The sequence below is a fragment of the Botrytis porri genome, assembly GCF_014898465.1.
Source record: "Botrytis porri strain MUCL 3234 chromosome Unknown BPOR_011, whole genome shotgun sequence".
NCBI classification, from domain to species: domain Eukaryota; kingdom Fungi; phylum Ascomycota; class Leotiomycetes; order Helotiales; family Sclerotiniaceae; genus Botrytis; species Botrytis porri.
The window spans coordinates 221,611-244,552 of record NW_024066085.1 but is presented as its reverse complement, the minus strand read 5'-3'; the positions used below and the strand labels follow the sequence as shown (position 1 = coordinate 244,552).

Here is a 22,942-nt window from a genome sequence, read left to right as displayed (position 1 = left end):
TAATTAATTCGATTATTATTAAATAATATAGTTTTGAAAGTGTAAATTGAGGTGAAAGTAACTTATTTACTGATATAACCTACTCATTAATAAACCACGTTATATAAAGAATTAATTATCTTTTAGAATATAAAATCAAAGTTTTAAGGAATAGTTTTAATACCTTTCGATTTTAAAACTATGCTTTTGAAATTGAATATTTAAATTCGTATATCTATTCCCTTTTTTTTTCAATTAAGATTTATGAATCTCTTAAACCCCTTATAATTCATCTGAAGCTCTTTCACAATTAACTTTAATAAAATCTCGAATAACTTATCATTAATTAAGCTTCCCTACATTTATATTCGAAACTATATTAGCTTTAGTTAAGAATATAAAAAGATTAGCTTATAAAAATACATTTTTGAATATAGAGATTCATATACTTCGAATAGTAAATAAAGCATTAAATAAACATTAACATATAAAAAAAAACTTAATTATATCAAAAAGGAGTATTTATTGAATAAAAGGTTCTTAATATATTATTTCAATAAAAAGTTGATATTTAGATTTAATATAATAAGTATTAAAAAGAAAAGAATTCTAATAAAAAAGTATTTTTTAATTAATATTATAATAAGTATAGAAAGATTGAGTATAATATAAAGACTTATCAAAATGATTTAATAGATTCTAGATTATTAAAATCTTTATAATTTCAATCAATTGATTTAATTGTTATTAAATAATATGAATTTGAAAGTATGAATTGAGGTGAAAATGGTTTACTTAATGATATAATCTACTCAATGATAAATCATATTATATATAATTCATTAAAAATTGTAATTTTTTTATTAAAAGTTTTTCGATATTTAGATTTGATAATTAATTGAGTTTTCGATATTTACACATATAATGAACAATTTGTTATTTATTTTTATAAATTAACGAAATCTGAATTACATTTGAATATTAAGAGTTTATAATTTAGAATATTAGCTTTAGTTTTCAATAAGGCTTCTTGTAATGAGATGTCCTGAGTATGTATTTGTTATCTCTTATATAATCTTATTAATGCGGAAAGCTTGTTTTGAGATGATAGAGAGATTAGAGATCTGCCCGGGTGATGGTGACTCAAAGATGTAGTTTGAGATGAGGAAATGGGGAAGTTTGAGGGGGTCAAGGTAATACGGAGTGAGGATGGGAGGGATCTTGGAGAAAGCACTTTTTTATGTTGGATGAGTGGATATTGTTGAGATTTTCTAGGGAGATGGTCTGCCTCCACGGCAGTGGCCCTCGGAGAGCCAGCGGAGCGTCATTGCTTATTTCTTTCGTGGATCTTCTTTTGATATAGTTGAGTATTCGATTTTGACGGGGAAGGCATTGTGTTTGAATGGTTGCTGGAATATAGTCATTTTGGTCGAATGGCAATAATTTAACGAGTAGGTTAAGGTACGGTGAAGATAACTAGATTATTCAAAAACTATATACAAAGGAATTGAAAGATGATGAGATTTATAAGAATGGGATTTTATGTTGGATAGGATGAAGTTGGGTGAGATGGATGTATTCAATTGTTGTTAAGATGTTATCTATTAATTTAAGCTTCACCAGCTTCCATGACGATACCATTTTCTTTGGTTAGGGAGGTAAGGTTAGGTCACCACTCGAAATTCCTACTTGTTAACTTTTTTTATTCTGAAATTGAAATAAACCACAAAACGTGTACCGGTAATTCCTACATCTAAATATATAAAACTTCAATGTATCGTCCTTCGATCAAATCCGCAGCGATTGTTCGGAATATCATAAAACCATCTTATCCCATTCCCATTCAAAGTCTCACCAGCACCAGAACAATGACGAGCAACTCTCCACCAAAATTCCCTCTACCCAAAACTACACCACTTCCTCGATCTCTCTATCCAACCACATTCAATTTCACACCATCCGATTTCCATCGCCAAGATGAATCTCCAGATACAGAATGGTATTCTCAACCACGATTTGTTCAACACATTGACGATGGCGCTATATCCATATTGAAACACTACTATTCGACTTTCATCACGTCCAAAACATCTGTTTTGGATATCTGTTCATCGTGGGTTTCACATTTACCATCATCACTCCAACCCAGCACGATGATAGGAATTGGGATGAACGAAGCAGAATTACAACGAAATAAACATTTGACGAAATATTCTGTTCAAGATTTGAATCGGGATCCGAAATTGGAGGGGGTGGAGAGTGATTCTATGGATGTGGTGATGTGTAATGTATCAGTGGATTATCTCACTCAACCGGTTCAAGTTTTTGAGGAGATAAATAGGGTGTTGAAGGAGGGAGGGGAAGCTCACATGGCGTTTAGCAATCGATGTTTTCCGACGAAGGTGGTGGGGAAATGGATGAGGATGGATGATGGTGAGAGGAGGAAATGGGTGGGAGGATATTTTTGGGCTAGTGGGGGGTGGGTGGATGTGGAAGAGGTGGTGTTGAAGGAGGGGGGTGGGAATGGATTCTTGGGATTGAGGGGATATGAAGATCCGGTGTTTGTTGTGAGAGGGAGGAAGATGAGACGGGTTTGAGAGAAGGAGAGAAGGAGATGTCTTGATAGGTACACGTAGAGGATGTCGAAGGTGTGGATTTGATAGTTAATTGTGATGGAGAAGACTGGGCAATGAATTTGAGATAGGAATATGTGGTTGCTGTGGTGATAGGAAGAGATATGAATATATGAAGTGGGCTTGAGAGAAGGAGAGAAGGAGATGTCTTGATAGGTACACGTAGAGGATGTCGAAGGTGTGGATTTGATAGTTGATTGTGATGGAGAAGACTGGGCAATGAATTTGAGATATGAATATCCGGTCGTTGTGGTGATAGGAAGAGATATGAATATATGAGGCGGGCTTGAGTGAGGAACCGTATATCAGTCGATATAGATGGTGTGAATGGTGTAAATGGTGTAGATTGACAAAGGTTCATAATGGAACACAATAGGACATACTGGATGATGATATTGAGGGATGAGACGATTCATCTTGACAGGCAGGAAGACGTGAAGGAACTTATCCAGTGAAAGATGCAGTGAAATCTACACATACGAACGGAGTATTCGGACTATCGGGAACGATATACAATATAAAATGTCGAAAATTAAGGAGGATTCCAAACTCCGAATCCTCGATTGTGATTGGTGGATTCACGGGTGAGCCTCGGAAATGGTTCATTCACGTTATCATTTGAAGGCCGGCTGGGGGTTCAAACAATGATGAAAATAGAGTTTACGAGTTTGTCTCGATGAATAAGATCCCATGTTTCATCGTCTACGTATTCACGATATCTCATTTATCAGATTCATTTGACGATGTGATGCTATTCTGGGATTATGTGTTGTTGGGAGAGATATCACATCAAGGCTAGAATATGGCTCCACGTGCAGTTTTCAGTGTCCAATATCCTGGTAGAGGCCGGATGCCCAACGGAATTCCTTTATATACAACTCTGTGGAACTATATACAACATTGCACAACATTTGTCCGACAACATTGACAACAAGAATGGGCTCAACACATACGGAGGTCGCGGTCATTTGGGAAGAGATTGTGGGTTCTGTTAGGGTACATATGTTGTAAGGCTCTATAAATCGTTGGATTTAATTAGGATCTATGAAGGTGATGGTCATTTTGAAAGAGATTATAAGCTTTTTCAGAGTATATATGCTGTAAGGCTCTATAAATCGTTGGACTTAATTAGGATCTATAAAGATAATAGTTATTTTGAAAAAGAATATAAGCTCTTTCAGAGTATAAACACTTTAAGACTCTATAAATCGTTGGATTTAATTAGGATCTATAAAGATAATAGTTATTTTGAAAAGATTATAGACTCTTTCAAGGCACATACACTATAAGGCTCTATAAATCGTCGAATTTAATCAAGATCTATAAAAACTGACTTCCGCTCTACCTGAATAGACTCGTGATGCCTATATTCTAGGGCTCAAATGAATTCCAAAGCAACCTTAAATAACAATACTTGAAGCCTATAGGCTTATTAAATCTAATATAGGCTTGAAACGATTAGAACACAAACCTTATAGTGCTCAATTAGTGTGCTTGATTATAGATATCTACAGGGCTACCTAGTCTCCTTCAAAATGACCACGACCTCCGTAGATGGTAGTAGAGTTCGACAACTTTATCATTTTCAATAATCGTTTGGCTGCAGTTTCGCCAATGGATCTCTTCGTTCCATGATCCATCGTGTCAATAATCAATGTGCTTACATTCTCCGCGTACCGATTACGGGGCGAGAATTCAACCCTTAACCTTACCTTTGTCAAATCCTTCTCGTGCGTGTCATGTTACATTCGTAGGAAGCATACACAATCTTCGATTTCCCACGTATCTGAATCTGATACTACTTATTACTTGATGCACCAATCATCAACTTATGATGGATATAAAATCATAGCTCTCTGGGGACTACGCCGCTTCCATGATCCAGCCATACACACATGTAATTTCCACCGTTCTCGTCTTGTCAACATGGGATGGGTTCGCTCGTTTGTCAAATTTCGTGGAAAAGCTTACACTATGCCTTATGAACTCAATAAGGTTTCAAGTATATACCAAGATGCTGAATCGGTGCCAAAATTAATACTTACCGGCAAAAGAAACTTTCGCTTACCACTCGTCGTCGTGCTTTTAATCAATTAGAGTTTGCGAAAGTGGATGGAAAGTCGAGACTCCCATCGATTGGAAATATATTCCAGAGGAAATATCCTCAAATTTAAGCTCCTGAATTTTCGAATCAAGTACATGAGAGGGTCTCTCGAAGCCCTGGAGACCCTTTGCTTTAGATTGCGTTGGTTGCGAAATATAATTCACCTTTGTGCAATTCGCTTTTTCATGGCCACACACTTTTCTATTCGGTCGTTATGGCAGGCCGAAGGACTTCTCATCCCATGAGGTTGAATCATTATTTGCCCATGGCCAATCACAGCCACAAGGCCTCGGATTTGCAGGATGTTATGGAGTTGAAGGATCAAGGAAAGGATTCGCACCATTTCCCTAAAACAGACCACGAGCGAGAAACCTCATATACATTCCATACAATCGAAATGGAGGACCAAAGAATCGAATCGCATGACATTCCCAAGACAAATCATGATGAAAAAACTCCATATGCTTTTCATACCATCGACATGGAAGACGAAGAAAAAAGACCGTATCCCATTCGAGTGGATTCGCTACAATCAACTCATTCTATGCAATCTGAGCATTCCGAGACGGGGAGAAGTCATTCAACAATTAGACCACTCGATACACAAGAAGAGGACTTGGTGGGAAAGTCGGAACCAAGTCACCATTATCACGATGGTATCTTCTGGCGCTCACCAATTTTGATGGGTGGAAATTTGTTCGTTGGAATTATTGCTAGTATTGCTCATCATGTATTTTATAGTTGCATGGTGGGAAAGCAGGTGGGAGATGATTATTCTCAACAGTGGACTTTGAGGTAAGTCTTTCATATTGAATATAGAGTCCTCAGTAACACTCCTCACTTCCTATCCCTCATTTTTCATCCCTCATTCCTTAATTCTCATTTCCGACATAACGATAACTGGACTAACACATGAACTTAGATATGGAACAACCTTTGCTTTTGTTTCACAAGTATGTCTCGTCAGCTCAGTTGGATTTGCTTATACACAATGGCTTTGGAAATCTTTGTATCACAAGGATACGAAAGTTTCTGTTAATTGTCTTGATGCTGCTTTCGTTGCCGATACATCTGTTTTATCAATTTTGAACACAGAAATGCTTTGGAAGCTTAAATTGGGGTCTTTACTTGCGATAGTTGCATGGTTAGTCTTTTTTGGATTTTGTTATGCGTGGCCATTTTCAACGTTACTTGGCCTGCTCTGTGTCATCAGCTTTACTGTCTCTTGAATTTGAGTTTGAGGAGTCAAAATTGTGACAGGCTTTCATGAAACTTTATACTCATTCCAATATAGGACTCTACCCATCGGCTCTCTACTCACTCCCGGTACACTCTACGTTGTACCCAGTTCCAAATCCATTCATACATACGCCAATGTCTCTTCCCTTGACATGTATGGTCATGATCAACCTTCAAGATTCACATACTCAGCACCTGTGAATGTCACAGATGGTGTACAACACGCACTATTTCTTGGGCCACGAACAATCATTACACGTCTATCGACTGCCACTGCAACACAAGGGGAAATCCTACCAATAAATGCACCTTTCTCCAACGCAACATATGATGTACAATTTTACGGACCTATTGTCAAGTGTAATGAAGCTGATTCAACTACCGCCACGATCATACAAAATCTTCGAGATGAATCTGTCGCCAATATCACAGGATCAGTTACAGAGGTATCGAATTATTATTACGCGTTTGTTCCTAACCTAGGGAATTATGACAATAGTTCATTACCCAACCACGGCGTTACAGTAATCCCTCAAGCCCGACTCCAACAACCCCAGAATGCTTCCAATCAACTCTGGATGGCTTATTCGAGATACCACCAATCAAAATCCTTTGAAACAGAAAATCACTACACAGTTTGCACACTCTATAACGCATCCTACAATATCAACATTAATTTCGAAGAAGGAACCCAAACCGTTACTTCTCAATCCCTCTCTGTACTTAACTCAGTCCCTTATCCCGATGTTAACACTCCACTCTCCAAATCACTCATGGTTCAACATGCATACTCAGCGTATATGTGGGCAATTGCTGATCTGATGGTTGGTACCATGGGTATTTTCCAAGCTGCTCCTTCGGCTCCAGGTCTTCCATCTACATACTTTTCAGAAATCACAACGCAGATTGCTCATACATCTTTACTTGGTAGCTCGGATTTAGATGCTTTTTTTGAAAGGAAGAGTAATGATCCTTTGGGGAATAATAATACGGCGGTTAGTGATCAGAGAGCGCAGGATATTAGTTTGGCGGGAAATGCGACTCTGGAAGCGTTGGTGGAGGAATTAGCTTGGAATGTCACGTGTGGGTTTCTTAATAGTAATTTGTTGTCGTAGGTTTTTCGTTTCATATTTCTTGTCAAATTCTTCTCGGAGTAAAGAGATACTAACAAACATATACAGCCCTTCCACGAATACTTCAGTCCTTTCCACGACCTCCATAAACATATACGCCTACCATTCCTCTACTCTTCTCCTCTCATACGGTATAGCAATATTCGTAGCACTCATCGCCAATTCTCTGGGCGCATACGCATATCATATCAATGGACGTTCGCATAATAAAAGTTTCTCAGCCATCCTGGCAGCGACGAGGGATAGTGAGTTTGGAAGATTATTACCTGGGGGAGTGAGAGGGAAGATTCCATTACCCGAATGGGTGTTGGAGACACAGTTGAGATTTGTGGATGTTGATGGTGGTGGAGTCGATGAGTGTGGGATGGGTGGAAAGAAAGGGGGAGGAAGAGAGTTTAGAGTGGTGGGAATGAGGAAGGGGTATGAGGCTAGAAGGGAAACTGATCCCGTGGGGGTATTTTCAGAGAGGTGATGAGTTATGATTTGGGTTTGCTGTGAATAGGAATTTTAAATTTGGAATTTGAATTGAAGTTCTTTCAGCGATGGAGTTGGGGCTGGGGCTGGGAAGGATAGGGAAAGATAATGTATAGTATCCTGGGGTTTTTGATACTTATACGGGTGCTATAGGAGTTGATGATTGAATCTTCTAGATAGATAGATAGATTTACTTGAAGTTATATAATGATTCTCAACGACTCCTTGGGTTTTCCCCTGTCATATTTTGTAATCAGTGTTTGTTATCATATAACTTATATCACTTGCAAATATTACGAATCATATCACATCACATCACATCGCATCACATCACATCACATCATATAATCCCACCATCTCAATCAAGCACCTCAAATATAACATCCCGATTTCTGATTCTGATTCTTGTTCAATAGAAACAAATCCTATCCAGATACATCCAATCCAGTACACCCAATAACACAATCGCTCCTTCCTCGCTGGTATCATGAAAATAAAAGTAAAATCTTCCTCGAGCTCCCATCTCCCATCTGCGGTGACTCGGTCCTGGTGAGTGCAGAATCGCTAAAGATTGGTATGGTTCATCTAATCTCTACCCCGATTTATTAAATCTCCTGCTCTAATATTCTTAGAAGCTGCTGAGAAAAGACGTGGAAATGGAAAAGGAAAGGAAAGGAGGAAAAGAGGAAATGAAAATGAAAATGAACATGAACATGAATATGAACATGAATATGAATATGAAATCGAAAATGAAATACCCCATGGATCACTTCGTTATGTGATTATTGCACCATTCCACCACCCATTATCCATTATTCCATCATTCCATCCATCATTTCATCATCAACTATTCGACCATTCCATTATTCAAAGTACTCCCTTCTTCCTCAAAATCTCTCTTGAGAAAGCTATCGCGCATCTTCATCGAACTCCCAATCACAATAACCCAGTAATTCAACCATTTTGAATGCAGTATCTCTGATCCAACTCCCAAGTCATTATGCATCCAACCTCCACCCAGATTCCCAAATTCTTCATTCTAGATCCGCGGAATTCTTGAGAAAGAAGAAACAAAAGGAAAGGAAAACGAGCAAGGTTTGCGTTGGTTATTCAAAGTAATCCCTCTCTCCTCAATATCTCCTCCTGAGAAAGCTGTCGCGCATCCTCATCAAATTCCTCCTCTCCCTCTCCAAATCCCTCTTGAATCGGACTCAAAAGCGTACCATTTATCTCCTCTCTCTCAATCCCAATTAAAATCTCTCCATCCTCATCTCCCTCAGTATATCCCACAACCTCTCCCTCCCTCTCTCCCACATCAGTATCTTCATCCTCAAACCCATCAACCGCATGTGTAATCGGACACTTTGGTCCCCCCAACACTTTCTCCACATCATTGAATACAAACCAACGTGCTCCAACCCCCGCACTACTAGTTTCTTCTTGTGCCCAGCCGCCATCTACGAAATCTGGATTTGGCTTGCCGTATTGGCCCCAGATGTATGGTTCTTCTTCGTCGTCGTCCTCATCATCATCATCACCATCGCCATCCTCCCCTTCCTCATTCTCATTCTCTTTCGCAACAAACTCCCTCCTCAACCTCTCAATATCCCTCTTCGTTTCTTCCTCCTCATTGTCTCTCTTCCTCTCTGACTTTCCATCCTCTAAACTCTTTAATAACCTCAAAATTCCTCTTCACCTCCTCAAAATACCCCTCAATCTCCTCATTCTTCAATAAATTCTCCTTTCTTATTTTCGGAAGCGTAGCGCTAATAGAATCGAGAGGAGCAATGCTATACCAACCGAGGGGCTTAGTAGTGAGATCTTGGGGGACGGAGAGCGAGGAAGAACGCAGGGGACGAGTGAAGTGAGGGTTCGGGGCTGGCGGGACAGCATGTAGAGCAGGGAGTTTGCCTTTTTGGTTGGCGCTTAAGATTGGGGGGGGTCTGTGGGGATTGTGATTTTGAGGAGTGGGAGGTGGTGAGACTTGGTATTGTTCCCTTGGATGGGGGTTTATCGGTATCATCACCTTCAGAGCCAAGATGCGCAGCAGCCGAAGATGAAGCCGAAGCCGAAGAACCTGAAACAAACGCTAAATCCTCACTCCTCACCCCCATGTCTCTCAACATCTGTTGAATCTCCTCGGGTGTCTTCTTCACCATTCCAGTTGGCGCACCGATCTGCATTTCTTTTCCTGCTCTCGCATCTTTCTTCTCTTTCTCCTTCTCCTTATCCTTTGTATCTTTCATAAACACACCCGGCATCCCCGAAAAAGGATTTCCAAATCCGGAAAAAGAAGAAGATGATGAGGACGACGGTGCGGTTTTCGGTCTCGTAGGTTCATCTGTCGATGCTTGAGAAGCAGAGAGTGGAGAAGAGCCAGAGCCCGAACCAAAGAGCGCAGAACTGGAAGACTTTTTTCGCAGAATCAAACTAGGTTTTGGAGAGAGGGTCTGCGTGTGTGTTCGCAGGGTGGAAAATGCTTTGTGCATCTTTTGATGCGCGAGGGTGAGGTTGAAACGGGATTTTTTGGTGGTTTCGGTGGGGAGGGAGGAGTCTTGAGAGGTTTGAGAGGGAATCAAAGGGGTGAGTGAGAGATCGGAGGTTTCGTGCGCGAATGTTACGTGTCGGAGGTTACTGGGGCGGGAGGAAGTGAAGAGGTTGGTTGAGGAGGAGGAGGGGATTGGTGGTGGTGGAGTTGATGGATGAGGAAGAATTGCGGGAAGGACTCGTGAATAGCGATCTGTGCGACTGATTGCGCCATTGCGGTTGGGTGTGTATTCTTGCTCTTCGGGGATGGGTGAGACTGGAGGAGCTGAAAGATCGGGAGAGGTAGCTGAGCGACGAAGCTGGGGGGAAGACATGGTGGTGCGAAGGTGGTGGGATGGAAAATTGGGAGAAGGTGAGGAGATCATGTGGCGTGGGATTTGTGGGATTTTGGTTGAGGATTGCGGGTCGGGGATTGGTTTTGCCGGGTAGTGAATATCGTCCAGGTTGCCGTCTAGTGAAGCGCGGAGGGCGAGTTCCTCGCTCAGTTCGGGGACTGAGACGGGGAGATTGTGTCCAGGTAGGTAGGATAGTGGAGGAGGAGGTCTGCGAGGAGATGAGGGAGGAGGAAGAGGACGGGAGAAATCTAATGAGATGTTAGTGAATCAAGAGACTATTGTTCAGATAGAATTGCTTACTTGGGGAGTTGGGAGAGTCCATTTTTCTGTTTTGGCAAGTTAGCATTTAGATCTGGCTAGATAGTTGTATACTCTCGTCGAAGTATGATAAGCTAGGAAAGATAGACTAGAAACAGAAAATAGGAAAAGATCTCAGAACTCTTTGTCTACTTGTGCAAGTAGCAGAGAAATTCCAACAAGAGAGATCAGAATAACACAACTCTCGTCGAAGCATGGTAGATAACTAGAGCTAGAAAATAAGAGTAAATATAATCCAAGACCTCAAGATATCCATCTAGCTCTACGAAGAGTAGAGAATCTGAAGATCAAACCTTGACAATGGAACTACTATCGTCGAAGTATGACAAGCTGAAGAGTCAAAATAGATGACGTGATGGTGATAAATCTGAGAAGTAGCTTTCTGCTGAACATGTGTAAGAAAATTCAAGAACTTGGAGAGAGATTGGAATCACTCTCATTGAGTTGTGATGAGCTAGAGAGACTGATGAGTTGAATAAAAGGTATAAAGAACCATACCAATCTCATCAAAACACAGTAGGATGAAAGACCAAACCCTAGAATCATCAATTCAAACCAGGCAAATCTTCACCTTATTCCTATCCTTAAACAAGTATTGTAAAATACCATAGAGAAAGGATACCAATAGAAACAATCTCAAACCCTTCAATACCATACACCCAACCTACTAAACAAAAGAAAAGCGCACAAACTCACCCAGTAAACAATTCCAAACCACCAAGACCACAGAAAATACCAGCCTCAAAGACTGAAAATGAAGCCAAAAGTAAAGCGCAGGCTGATGTAAAAGAAGTATTTAATATCCCAGTGGTTGTACTGGGAGTTCGTTGTTATTGTTATTACTTAGAGAGAGAAAGAAAAGAAGAAAGAAAGGAAATCTTCCCCACAAGATATTCTCTAGTAAGGTTATCTGAAGGGTAGAAAGCGGCTGAGCACCTTACTTAATCGAGGCTGAGCTGTTTAAATTAGTTCTTTGATTCTCTAGTTTTCAGTGCTGGGTTCGGATTTGAAGATTTGGTTTGGGTAGATTTGAAGAGTTAGTTTGGGTAGGGAAATAGGTTGTTAGAGGGGTTTATGGGGATTAGAAGTTGTTTTTTATTAGTTGGATAGTTGGATATTTATGAGACCAATGTAATAAACAGTAATCAACTATTTTGAGGATGGTCAAGGATCTAAAAAGTTGTTTCTTATTGTTTTGAAGGGTGATTTGATGTGTGAGACTCTAGTTTCTCCAACTTTGAGAACTCGGGTAATGGGGTCACGTGTAAGGGGTATTATTTTGGACTTGATACTTGTTGTGGTCAACTTTTTGAGGGCATGGGAGGCTTATAGTAGAACTGGCTTTTAGATTGAGTAACTGCATGCTTTAATTTACCTAAGTATCAACTTTTCAAAGTAATTAGTGGAGTTTGCGACGTCATAGTGAGGCTGCACCTACAGTGTGAGCAGACAACTTTTAGAGATGAGGGGATCACTTGAACGATGTAGATTAGGAGGGAAGATAAAGAATGAATAGTGAGCTTATACTACATAAAACATATCAACTTACACGTTCTACGTCTACGTAAGAAAAATCAATGTTGCTAATAGAAATGGTAACTTGACTGGAACCCGTTAAGGTTACACTGACTCTATGTCCGTGAGCTCAATGTCGCCTCAATTATGCCCCGAGTCAATATTATGAAAGAGTTGAATTCTAGCACCAACTCTCACGCATTAGAAGCGCGTGAATAGACGGTTTCGAAAAATGTAGATAGAATCTAGTTGGTGCGCTATCTATCTGCCTAGCGCTTTGAAGCCGTTCCCATTCTCAGATTTTCAATACGTAACATTCGAAATTTCGCTCCACGGCTCACAATCTCGAATATCCGACCTCATTCTTGAGCATCAAACATAATTCATCTATAACTGCCGACTTTCTCGAAGCCGCGATGCAAAAACATTTGGCATGGGATAATAAAACCCTGGATCACTTATTTTCGATTTCAGAATATTCAAATTTCGGAACACTGTACATACGACCCCAATCACAAAGATATGGCGTTCTATACCAGTGAATAAATCAATACAAACATAACCTCGCAGTTTCTGACAGTCCAATGATTCTGTAGATATATCAGCCATCTCATACGATAGATAAATCTTGGCATGCCCATTGGCAATGATATTCCCCGATAGTTGATGCCTGCAAAGCTTTACCGCCGGCGATTCGCCTCCATCTGAGCCACCAATATTTAGAAACTCTTAAAAACGTATTTAAATTAGCAAATATCTAGTTCTAGTTCTTTTTACCTATGATTCTTGGTAACTATAATTGAGTATGTTTGCTGTTTTTCTTTGGAGAGTAATAACAGGAATAAGTGAGTTCTTCAGAGATAATCGAAGTTGCATGTAAATGTCTTGTGGATGCCAAGTTTATGCGTGAGTATGGTACTAGATATAGCGGGGGGAAGGATGTATTGTATTTCGTTGTGCGGATGATTTTGATGGGGAAGACGTGATGAGATGGTATGTGGTAGTGTATCAGGGATGTGAGTATCAAATATGTGCGTTTATCTGTAGAGAAAGTTGGTGGTATTTACGATCTTAAATCTGGAACCTAGTTGGTCTGGTTTCAGCGATCCTGAAGATCAAATAGGGAGTGTTGTGCGAGAGCTTCCTATTTTATAGCTTTTAAATTTGATTCATTTGGGAGAATAGTAACATGATGAAAATGAGAAGGATAGTAAAGTTGTGAAAATGAAAAGAATGTTTGGTAAGACATAACCAGTTGACTAGCTAAAAGACAGATTACAAAAGCAGCAGTTGACACGCCATAGACAATACGAGAAATGACCCGTTTACCCTCGGACCACGAAACATTTCCCCAGACACAATCATCAAAAAAAAACCCAAGTATCTCTCAAACCAAAAAGATATCCCTCGTCGCCCTATTCCTATCCTTCCCATCCTCAACTAAAAACTCCACTCTCGGCCCTATAAACTCATGATTCCATTCCTCACCCCCATCTTCCTCCCAATCCTCTCCCACTCCCGTATCTTTCCAACCAAAAGGTACCAACCCATGTATTCCCCACTGCAACCAATTTCTGCCCGTGCCTGGCCCGGTCCCACGAGGTCCCCTTTCCCCCTTAATCAGCGGTTGGAAAAACTATTCTCGGGCATGAGCCATCATATATTCCCACCCATTTTGCGTATAAGCTCCTTCTTTATGAAAACGTTCTTTGTACGTTTCAAAACATTTACTTCTGACATATGGCGAGGGACTCGTAAACTTGGGGATTTGGGAGGTAGACGCTGCGGTGTAGGTGCCATGTGCTTTCCCATTTCGTAGTGTTCTCCTTTCACCTTTTTCTTCAGATACGAAAACAATCTTTCGGATTCCATAGAAATCTTTATTTAAACCCCCCCCCAGCAGAAATGATGTCTCTTCACTGGAATATCAAAGCTGAACCCGATATTCCTCAATTCTTTCCTTATATCCACATCTCCAAATAACAGACGAAGCGCATCATTAACCGGAAACAAAAGGTCTGAGCAGGGTTGACAAAATTGTGGCTCGTATATAAGACGATCTTTCAAATCTGCATGTGCATTTGACATTGGAAAATGTTGATTCCATGTCTTATCAAAAAAATCATGGTTTGTGAAATAAACGATATCCTTCTTGAGATTAACATAAATGCCTGTTGCTTCATCGCCGTGCGTGGAGGGTACATTGAGTCGAACGCCCATAGCATTGATCTTATCTTGATGACCAGATTCATTGGACATGCTCACGAGCTCATATAGAGGCAGAGCTAGTGAGCGAGAGATGGAACAGACATGTAACAGCGGAGGTATGATAGAAATGGGTGTCAGAAAAAGAGGAGTCTTGTTCTTCATTTCGCTGTACCTTTGGCTCGAGCAGCCAGGTGTCCAATGGACAATAATTGGTATGACACGAGATTCATCAGCTGCGAAACTGGCGGCAAGCTTCCAAATCTCTGTTTGAATCTCGACTGGAAGCAGAGAAAATTGGTGAAATGTTGTGGGGGGCATGATCTGCTCCGAAATCAAGGGCAAGGTGCCTTTCATGTGCAAACTATGGCATTAGCTACAGTTTTTGCTTGGCAGTCGAGTATATTCTACACTGTGTGCAGGATACACGACCGCCCTGTAGCAACAAAGTTTTCCTCCTAGCGGCCTGGGAGGATTAGGCGGCACTGTGAATTTGCGGGCGGTCCTTCTTCGTCTTGGCATTGGAAAGTGGTGATCGAGAGCATATTTTGCAAGGCGATGAAGATGATAAAGAGAAAGTAAAGTGTAAGCAAAGAAGATGGAAGTTATGGGTAACTTATATCATCCGGGAAAGTTTAGCGAGCGGCACAGCCACGAAACGGAAAAACACGTGATAATCCAACACCGGACTGCTTTCCCAGATCAGGGCGTTACCAATGGCCCTCAGTCAACATAATCCAATATTGTCGCATAGAGAGGAGGATTACAGATTCAGGGTCTAAAAGGTTGTTTGATCTATTGACAGAAGATAAATAAATGAACATCAACTTTTCAAGTAAACTCCATCATGACTTGTCACAGCTGGTAATATATAAACTAGCCTTGCCCACCATATTATGACAACTAAACCCCTCTTCGACTCTTTCTCCTTCCCCTTTTGTCTGGTCCACCTCTAACTAAACTATCTGCATCCAGACGATCTTGTGCATCTTGCTCATCATCATCATCATCATCCTCACTACTAGTAGCACGGTCTATATCGACATCAGTCTCATCAGTTCCGTCCAAACCCTTTCCATTATTAGCAGTAGATTTTTTCTTCTTTTGAAAATCTTGAATATGCGCGTCGGCCAAAACTTTAGTAAAAGTTCTTTGTGGGCGACGGCGTGTCGAACTGGTGTTGGTCTGCTGGCGTGAGAGACCACTTGTGTGGGTGCGCTCTCTATCAAGTGCCGATGATATTTCATTTGTTTCAACAGGAGTAATAGGCTGAGACTCCTCCGATTCTCCGGACTCCAGATCATATGGCAATGCAACATCGCGGAATGCTTTAAAACGAGCAACGTTGGAACAATGTTCGTTCTCAACACGGAATAATGTCCACATTCCTCTGCGAGTAATTTCGGAGAATCCGACAAAAAAGGATACGGTACTGCTGTGCTGGAGGTTGTGAGTATATATCGAGTAAAATATCCAATTAAATCGAAGGATTGGATCGATAATCATAGCTGCATAGTACCACCAGGTACTCTTGAATCCTCTAAGATCGCGAAGAAGTGGCTTATTAGCTCCAGGTTGAAGCAGAGACCAATCCATCAAAAGATCCCAGGTACCTGTATTTGATCAGTTAAAGATCACGAATCATTAAGGATAAAATACTTACTGACGTATACCGCATTTAATGCAGCAAAAAAGCTGAATACAATTAAATTCGTCCTATCTCTATCTATTCTGTAGATGCTTAAAGTTACATAATATACTATGGTCATAGCATATTTACCACCATTGACTATCATGTTGATGAGCATACGGATGTATATAATATTAAATAACCTGGAGTAATTGCTTACCTAAATGCGGGAACATATTTTTAGTATCATGGTAACGTCGGAAGCATTGAAGTAAACGCCATATAGCTGGTAAGGTCGAAAAGAATCCAAGAAGACGAGAGTTTGTGGAATTGCATTTCGTAGGATTATGCCAGGATGTCGCATAAAGGCAAAAGAAGAGCTCTATATTCTGTTCGATGCGTGAGATTTGATCTATAATTCATTTGACGAAGAAACTTACACTCGTTAGATAGGTAAGGGAGCAATACATATCACCCAAGAAAAAATCTCTAAACTCTACGGGGTATAATCCAGCCAAAAGTAAACGCCACTATTGAAGATGAGTACGAGTTGTATGTAGTAAAGTGATGAGAGACCTACATGAGAATAAACAAACCATTTCCGGCTCCTGTGAAAAATTATAGGAGCAGGCATAAATATTATCACGACTGTAACGAAGATCAAAATGATGGGATAGTATATAAACATTTCTGGTGTTCCGTAGCCAGAGAAGTTGATCCACAAAAATAGGCCGAATAGAAGAATGAGAAATGCTGGAAATTCGCTAAGTTGTCGCCAATCCAGATCATGCCGAGGATCAAATTCGAAAACGAATTTGTAGTTAATTTTGTGTCGAGTCCATACACTGCAATCGAAACAAAATAACGAAAATAAATATAACCCGAGAAAGTATCCACCGTATATTTGCAGCAGATATCCGGTTTGAAATTGGATCACAGGATCGGGGTGATCCAAGTACTCAGTACCGGAGATGACTCCCTGGATCGAAAAGACAGCACCAATTCCAATCAGCACCCCATTTCTGAATGCACTACCGGACTGGTCCATCGATTTTCCAACAGTCTTGCGCAATTTTCCAACCGCAATTTTATGATTACCCTTTTCAAAATATCGTGCGTACAAATCTTCAACCGTATGTATGTGCCCATCAAGTACATCACTATTGACGAACCATGCCTTACTAACCTTTTCCGTCATGAACCGAAGGGGGGGATGCGCATTGGTTGCCTTGTCATACTTCTTGTTGATCTTACGAAACGCGGTCCGATTCAATAGCGCGTAGGACTTTAGAAGTTCCATACCCCGGTAATGTTCTTGCAAAGCCAGCTTCAACTTTCGTTTCGCGGTTCGATAGGATACATCGTTTTCGAAAGGCCGTCTGACATAATCGCGGTTGCCGTTTGTTGCAACTCCGTCGTCTGGTTGAGACTTAAACTGCAACTCGGGCGAGTTTCTCATACTAGCTAATGCCCTAGAGTTGGCTCCTGGATGTGGCCCTAATGCTGTTGCTTTTGCATTATCTACCATTCTCCCAAAAGGCGCCAGCCAAGCAATTCGATGTTCTTGAGAGGAATGCCTGTTGAGATCTTGATCTCCAGAATGCCCACGAGAAATCCTTCCCATTACTGAACGCTCGTCATCTTTACGTATTGACCTTGCATGTTCTGCTTCTGCCACTTCTTGTATCCTGCGGTTTCGCATCTCATGCAATTGTTCTCTCAAAACCTGTAATCTGATTCCCGCCTCATCCTCCTTGGACCTGTAAAAAGTTTCGACCTTGTCAAGCTCTTTATCCATCCAAGAGAGAAATTCTTGCTGACGTATTCGTACATGATCAAAGGCAACCATATCGACGTCAGGACGACTGTGTGGTTTAGATAATGGAGTGCCAACTGAGAAGATTCGCTTCAGGATCTGCTGCCCATGAATATCATGGGATTCGGCGCGCGACCCGGGGGTTCTCAGTGAAGCAAACTTGGGTCTAGTCGGACTTTCAGTTGTACCCACCTCATATGCGCTCTGATAGGCTGACATAGGATTCCTTTCTGGGGTTCTTGATGGTACGTCAATCTCCAGAGAATTTTTCCTACTTGAAACGGTGGACATCATACGCTCTGAGGATTCAAGGGGAGAGTCAGCTTGTATCGCTGGATCTGGGAGTTCGAAATTGTGCATATCCATGGCAGGAGGGGTTGGCACAAAGCTGCCGTACATTCCATCTTGTGTATGCTCTGTGGGTACACGCCTACTTGCGATTGGTATCGATGAAGCAGGGTTCGATGACGCCGTTTCCTCCCCAGTTCCGTGAGATGCCTCGTATACCCTCCCGGAAGCTGACTGAGGACGGTCGGTCGTACCATCAAACCTTCCGGACGGTTGAGGCCTTCTTGGGGCGAGAGGGGATGTAGCACCGTATATACTGCCACTTTGAGGATTCAAATTTGTTCGCGCATCTGATCGAGGGGTTGCATTTATACGATTGGTTGCACGAGCGACTGCTTTGACCATCTTCTTGCCTTGCTTATAATCGAGGTATTTTACACGCCATTCTATACAATCGTCAGTAAGAATGCGAGTTGAAATACACGTAAATACTGGTGAATATCATACCAGGCACGAGGCTCTGCTCCAGCTCCTTTGCAAACTTCATGGTGACTCGGGTATGTTCTTGGTAGGACGAATTCTTGGGTTTGTCTTAAAGCGATGTGAGTGAGATGTTGGACAAGATATATCCCCTTAAAGCTTTCTGTATTGCGTTTCTACCCGGATTGATTTGAGATAATGCATAATCCGTTCATCGGAAAAGTGTGTGACCATTTCTGTGCTGGGCTCGGGGTTCTCAGTTGTTAGTTGATCAATTGATGTTTTGGTATAAGTTAACCTAAGAAGTCAATTCAGGTGCTCGGGCAATCAATCAACAAGGTCTTAAGCATCAATTCTAGATTTGGACGTTCTTATCAGAGATGTGGAGAATGATTTTGTTTCTATCATTTCTGATTGGCTAATACTGTGAAATCATCCTTATATGGAGTGAAACAAGCCACTTTGAGCCACTTTGAGCCACTTTGAGCCACTTTTTGTTTTTCTGTGTGTATTATGTAATACATGATACTGGAGGTATCATGTACAGCTGGAGGTGACAACTAACTTACTCTTTCATGACTGGCGTTGAGTCTTGACTTGGTTATTCCAAATATTCTTCCAATAGCAACTTTAATAACAATTTTTGATTGCCATCATTCATAAAAGCCCAACTCATGGCTCGGACTTCATATATATATCTGTCCCTGTTTCTTTGCCCCTGGTCAGCTCCCCCTTATTGACTCAGACCATCATCATTTGAACCATCTATAGGTCGAGTGGTGTGGCGGTCAAGCCTAAATCGAGGGTTTGCTCCTAAGTTGGGCGGTAGCATCCATTTACTGATTATTTCTTATCAATCATAATATTTTATGAGAATATAGAAGATTATCTTGAATGCCCAGGTTGAACTTCTGTAATGGGTTAGAGATACCCTGAGATCAACAGTTTTAGCAAAGTGGTTGTTTTAACCTTTTGACTAATATGATCAAGGGGATACGAAAATCTGGGGTAGGGCTACTTCAGCCACTCAATCATCAATTGGATGTATTTTCTTAATATAGATCTGATGTAGAGTCTTTTTAAGGGTGCTCGAGGGATTTAGGAGTGGAACATGGCTGATATGTTAAGGCTGAAACATATCCAGAAGTCCTGGAGCCAATGCTTCTAGACACGTGATTCTTATCACATGATTTTTCTAGGGAAGGTAATACTTGTCTGCCAGACAAGTGATGTTGGCATTGAATGAATAGTGTTCAATGCTAACTTTCTTGCTATGAGCTTATCAATGATGTAGGAATTCATCAGCAGTGATTACTGTTGCACGTTTAACAACCGTTTTCAGTAAACTAAAATTCCCTTCATTGCTTTCAAGTCTGCTTGGTAATAACAAATTCTCTTGACTTGGTTCTTCAATTCATGTTTTCATGATGACATTTAACTGGGCTATACTATCTATACATGCATCCTACCATCAGTTTAAATATAAGTCTGTGTTGATGGCATATGATATGTTTTCTGTGGTTCTTGCTTTAACTCTTCATTCATATTTCACAGAATTATATTTGCTCCTTGTGCATACTATACTCATGATTGACTCATTGGGACTTTCTGAACACTCTTAGCTATTTTTCATCAACACTCTTCACCTGCAAGCTTTTCTATCCAGAAATAAATCTAGTCTAGATAAATATACACTCCGAACCATCCAGGTTCGTAGCGAATGATATAAGAATTTCTCGATGCACAAAATATTTCAGAAACTACTAGTATTGACCGGAGATGCTTATGTATAGAAAGCTTCATTGTTTATCTATATAAAGTGAGACTTATTCTCAGTTATTTTTATGCACCCCAATTTAAAAAACTTGCTCAAAGGTAGCAGAGATTCCTCTTGAATGCCGCCTTAAACCTCAATTAGATCGATCTAGTCTTTATCACGTCTATTTGTCCAATCAAATGTCGTTGAACTTCGTCCGATCTTGTTCGTTGCCTTCAAGCTAAACTCATCTGCACAACTCTTGCAATCAAGATAGATACATTGACTCGAATGCTACCTCCAGCTGGCCAACGCTTAGTTGTGGGAACTAGTCAAAATGTATGAACCCTTAAAACAACTATTCACTGAGATCGACCTGAGCTAGAAGCCGGTGGATCTCTTCAAAAGTATCAATTGTGAGCAAGTTGAATGCTAGTTGATATCAAACCAAGCACCTTGTCGGCCCATCAACAGCTCTTCTGATATCGGAATGTCCCTTGCTACCCTTGTCAAACTAGTTCAACAGTTTTTTTTAGAGCTCCCGACTCCCAATCACCTCATAGTTATGAAGAGAGATAAAAGTGTTCGCTTCTTCCCCTCTTCCCTTGATCTTTCTCTTCGTTACAGTCACAACAGCACTTCCACCCTACTCTTTTTCTTCCTTCCAATCCACCTCTACTCTTATAGTATACAATCATGTAAGTTCATATCCAGACTTTTGGTGCATCCTTCAGATCAATCTGCTATGGATTAACAATCCACTCTCCCCACAGCCTTCATAGCTGACTCTAACTAATCGCAGAAGCCTTTTGTTTCATCATAAACATTAGCAATTGAGTTCGAGTGATCTTCTCGAGTTGTGAAACGTAAGTTCTACCTCCTCTACCCAATCCCTTGGTACCAGCTAATCAATCACAGTATATAAATCATGATTACCATCATGCAAATCTCCGTTCTCCTCCTCACCCAAACCGCTCTCGCCACCTGGCCTAAGCGAGGTGTCCCCTTCAACGACGTCTCCCTCATCCAACACTTCAACGGCGGCGGTTCCCAAGTCAACTGGGCCTGGAACTGGGATTCCTACATGCCAACCTCCTTCCCCACCTCCATGGAATTTATCCCTTGTCTCTGGTCCGACTCCTCCGATCACACTTCCAACTGGGCCGCCAACGTCAATGCCGCCATCGCTCGTGGTACCGGTCACACCATGGCCTTCAATGAGCCCGATGCATGTGGGGGAGGTCAATCATGCATGAGTCCTCAACAAGCTGCCAATGCCTGGAAAACCTACGTTCAACCTTTTGCAGGTCGTGTTGCACTGGGTGCTCCTCAGGTTACAAATGGTCCTAGCGGATTGCCTTGGTTACAATCTTTCTTGAGCTTGTGCACTGGCTGCCAGATCGATTTCGTGCCAATTCATTGGTATGAAAGTGTTGGTGGTCAAAATTATTTGGCAGATTTTTATAATTATGTCGGTGCTGCTTATGCGGCTGGTGGAAATCGCCCAATTTGGGTTACTGAGGTATGCTATCCTTTCCATTTCATTCTATCTTTCACTTTAACACATGCTTTCTTATCCATTATCTCCTCTAATCTCAAACAACCTTTTATACCACATTCTTCCTCCCGAAACTTCAAACCCCGCACCCGCAACCCCACACCATCCACCTATCTGACCCCCCGCTAACCTTCCCTACTCATAGTTCGCCCTCTGGAGCCCCGTCACCGAAGCCGACCAAGAATATTTCATCGGCCAAGTGATGCCCTGGATGGACAATCTCTCCTGGGTCTCCCGCTATTCCTGGTTCATGTGCACCTCTGACTACAACCTCGAACCTCAAGGTTCCTTGTGCAATGCGGATGGAAGTTTGAGTAATTTGAGGAATGATTATACTTATTCTCCTTTTTGAGCTAGGGTGCTGTTGTGAAGGGGAGGTGATGAGGTTTCGGGGATAGTGAATGGGGTGATGAAATTTTTTTGTTGTGGGAGATGATTTCGCGGAAAATGGAGAATAGATACCTATGTAGGTAATCATTATAGCTAGCTCTCAGCGGCTCTAGAGATAGAAGGGCTTGAACAATCTTGCTAGTTTTAGCTTTATATTCGGCTTTGAATAAAATAGATCTGTTTGCTACGAATTTTTTGTGGGTTTTGCTTATTTACTTATCGTTGTTGTGAAGTTCGCTGTTGTGGATTTGGTTGTTGAGGGTATGACTCTTGAGATGTTGGTGGAGAGGAATTGTAAGATAGAGATAATTCGCTGGCACAGGTGGTTGATTGTGTATTTTCCTGTGGATCTGAATTGTGGCCTTTTCATCCTCACGCAATTGAGCGTCTTGTTTAATTTCGTGAGTACCTACGTTTTACAACGATAATTCATCATGAATGCTACTTCAGTCAGGGCTCTATGGACCATGGTAAAACTCCCATTATCACAACACCACTTCACCATATATAGTAGCTATCAAATACTACAATCATACCCTACC

The 22,942-nt window shown here is 41.1% G+C and overlaps 7 protein-coding genes across 7 annotated transcripts; 3 read left to right on the top strand and 4 right to left on the bottom strand.

Moving 5' to 3' along the window:
* Positions 1-1,751: 1,751 nt before the first annotated feature.
* On the top strand, positions 1,752-2,576 carry EAF01_008101 (uncharacterized protein; the record flags this gene model as incomplete). Its single annotated transcript, XM_038916357.1, has 1 exon — positions 1,752-2,576. One exon carries the CDS (start codon positions 1,752-1,754, stop codon positions 2,574-2,576), a length of 825 nt encoding a protein of 274 aa, XP_038767719.1.
* Positions 2,577-4,345: 1,769 nt separating this feature from the next.
* Positions 4,346-7,572, top strand: EAF01_008100 (uncharacterized protein). The gene is made up of 4 exons (XM_038916356.1): positions 4,346-5,511; positions 5,639-5,902; positions 6,011-7,066; positions 7,137-7,572. Exons 1-4 carry the CDS (start codon positions 4,931-4,933, stop codon positions 7,558-7,560), a joined length of 2,325 nt encoding a protein of 774 aa, XP_038767718.1. The 5' UTR covers positions 4,346-4,930; the 3' UTR covers positions 7,561-7,572.
* Positions 7,573-8,672: 1,100 nt separating this feature from the next.
* Positions 8,673-10,766, bottom strand: EAF01_008099 (uncharacterized protein; the record flags this gene model as incomplete). The annotated part of the gene is given in 4 exon segments (XM_038916355.1): positions 8,673-9,230; positions 9,241-9,545; positions 9,589-10,692; positions 10,745-10,766. The coding sequence occupies 4 exon segments, from the start codon at positions 10,764-10,766 to the stop codon at positions 8,673-8,675; spliced, it is 1,989 nt and encodes a 662-aa protein (XP_038767717.1).
* A 2,898-nt stretch (positions 10,767-13,664) lies between these two features.
* Positions 13,665-14,149, bottom strand: EAF01_008098 (uncharacterized protein; the record flags this gene model as incomplete). Its single annotated transcript, XM_038916354.1, has 2 exons — positions 13,665-13,913; positions 13,982-14,149. The coding sequence occupies 2 exons, from the start codon at positions 14,147-14,149 to the stop codon at positions 13,665-13,667; spliced, it is 417 nt and encodes a 138-aa protein (XP_038767716.1).
* A 12-nt stretch (positions 14,150-14,161) lies between these two features.
* Positions 14,162-15,004, bottom strand: EAF01_008097 (uncharacterized protein; the record flags this gene model as incomplete). The annotated part of the gene is made up of 2 exons (XM_038916353.1): positions 14,162-14,832; positions 14,863-15,004. The coding sequence occupies 2 exons, from the start codon at positions 15,002-15,004 to the stop codon at positions 14,162-14,164; spliced, it is 813 nt and encodes a 270-aa protein (XP_038767715.1).
* Positions 15,005-15,385: 381 nt separating this feature from the next.
* EAF01_008096 (uncharacterized protein) lies at positions 15,386-18,763 on the bottom strand (the record flags this gene model as incomplete). The annotated part of the gene is made up of 6 exons (XM_038916352.1): positions 15,386-16,095; positions 16,146-16,271; positions 16,333-16,501; positions 16,553-16,642; positions 16,693-18,662; positions 18,724-18,763. The coding sequence occupies 6 exons, from the start codon at positions 18,761-18,763 to the stop codon at positions 15,386-15,388; spliced, it is 3,105 nt and encodes a 1,034-aa protein (XP_038767714.1).
* Positions 18,764-21,380: 2,617 nt separating this feature from the next.
* Positions 21,381-22,458, top strand: EAF01_008095 (uncharacterized protein; the record flags this gene model as incomplete). Its single annotated transcript, XM_038916351.1, has 2 exons — positions 21,381-21,974; positions 22,156-22,458. The coding sequence occupies 2 exons, from the start codon at positions 21,381-21,383 to the stop codon at positions 22,360-22,362; spliced, it is 801 nt and encodes a 266-aa protein (XP_038767713.1). The 3' UTR covers positions 22,363-22,458.
* Positions 22,459-22,942: the final 484 nt, after the last annotated feature.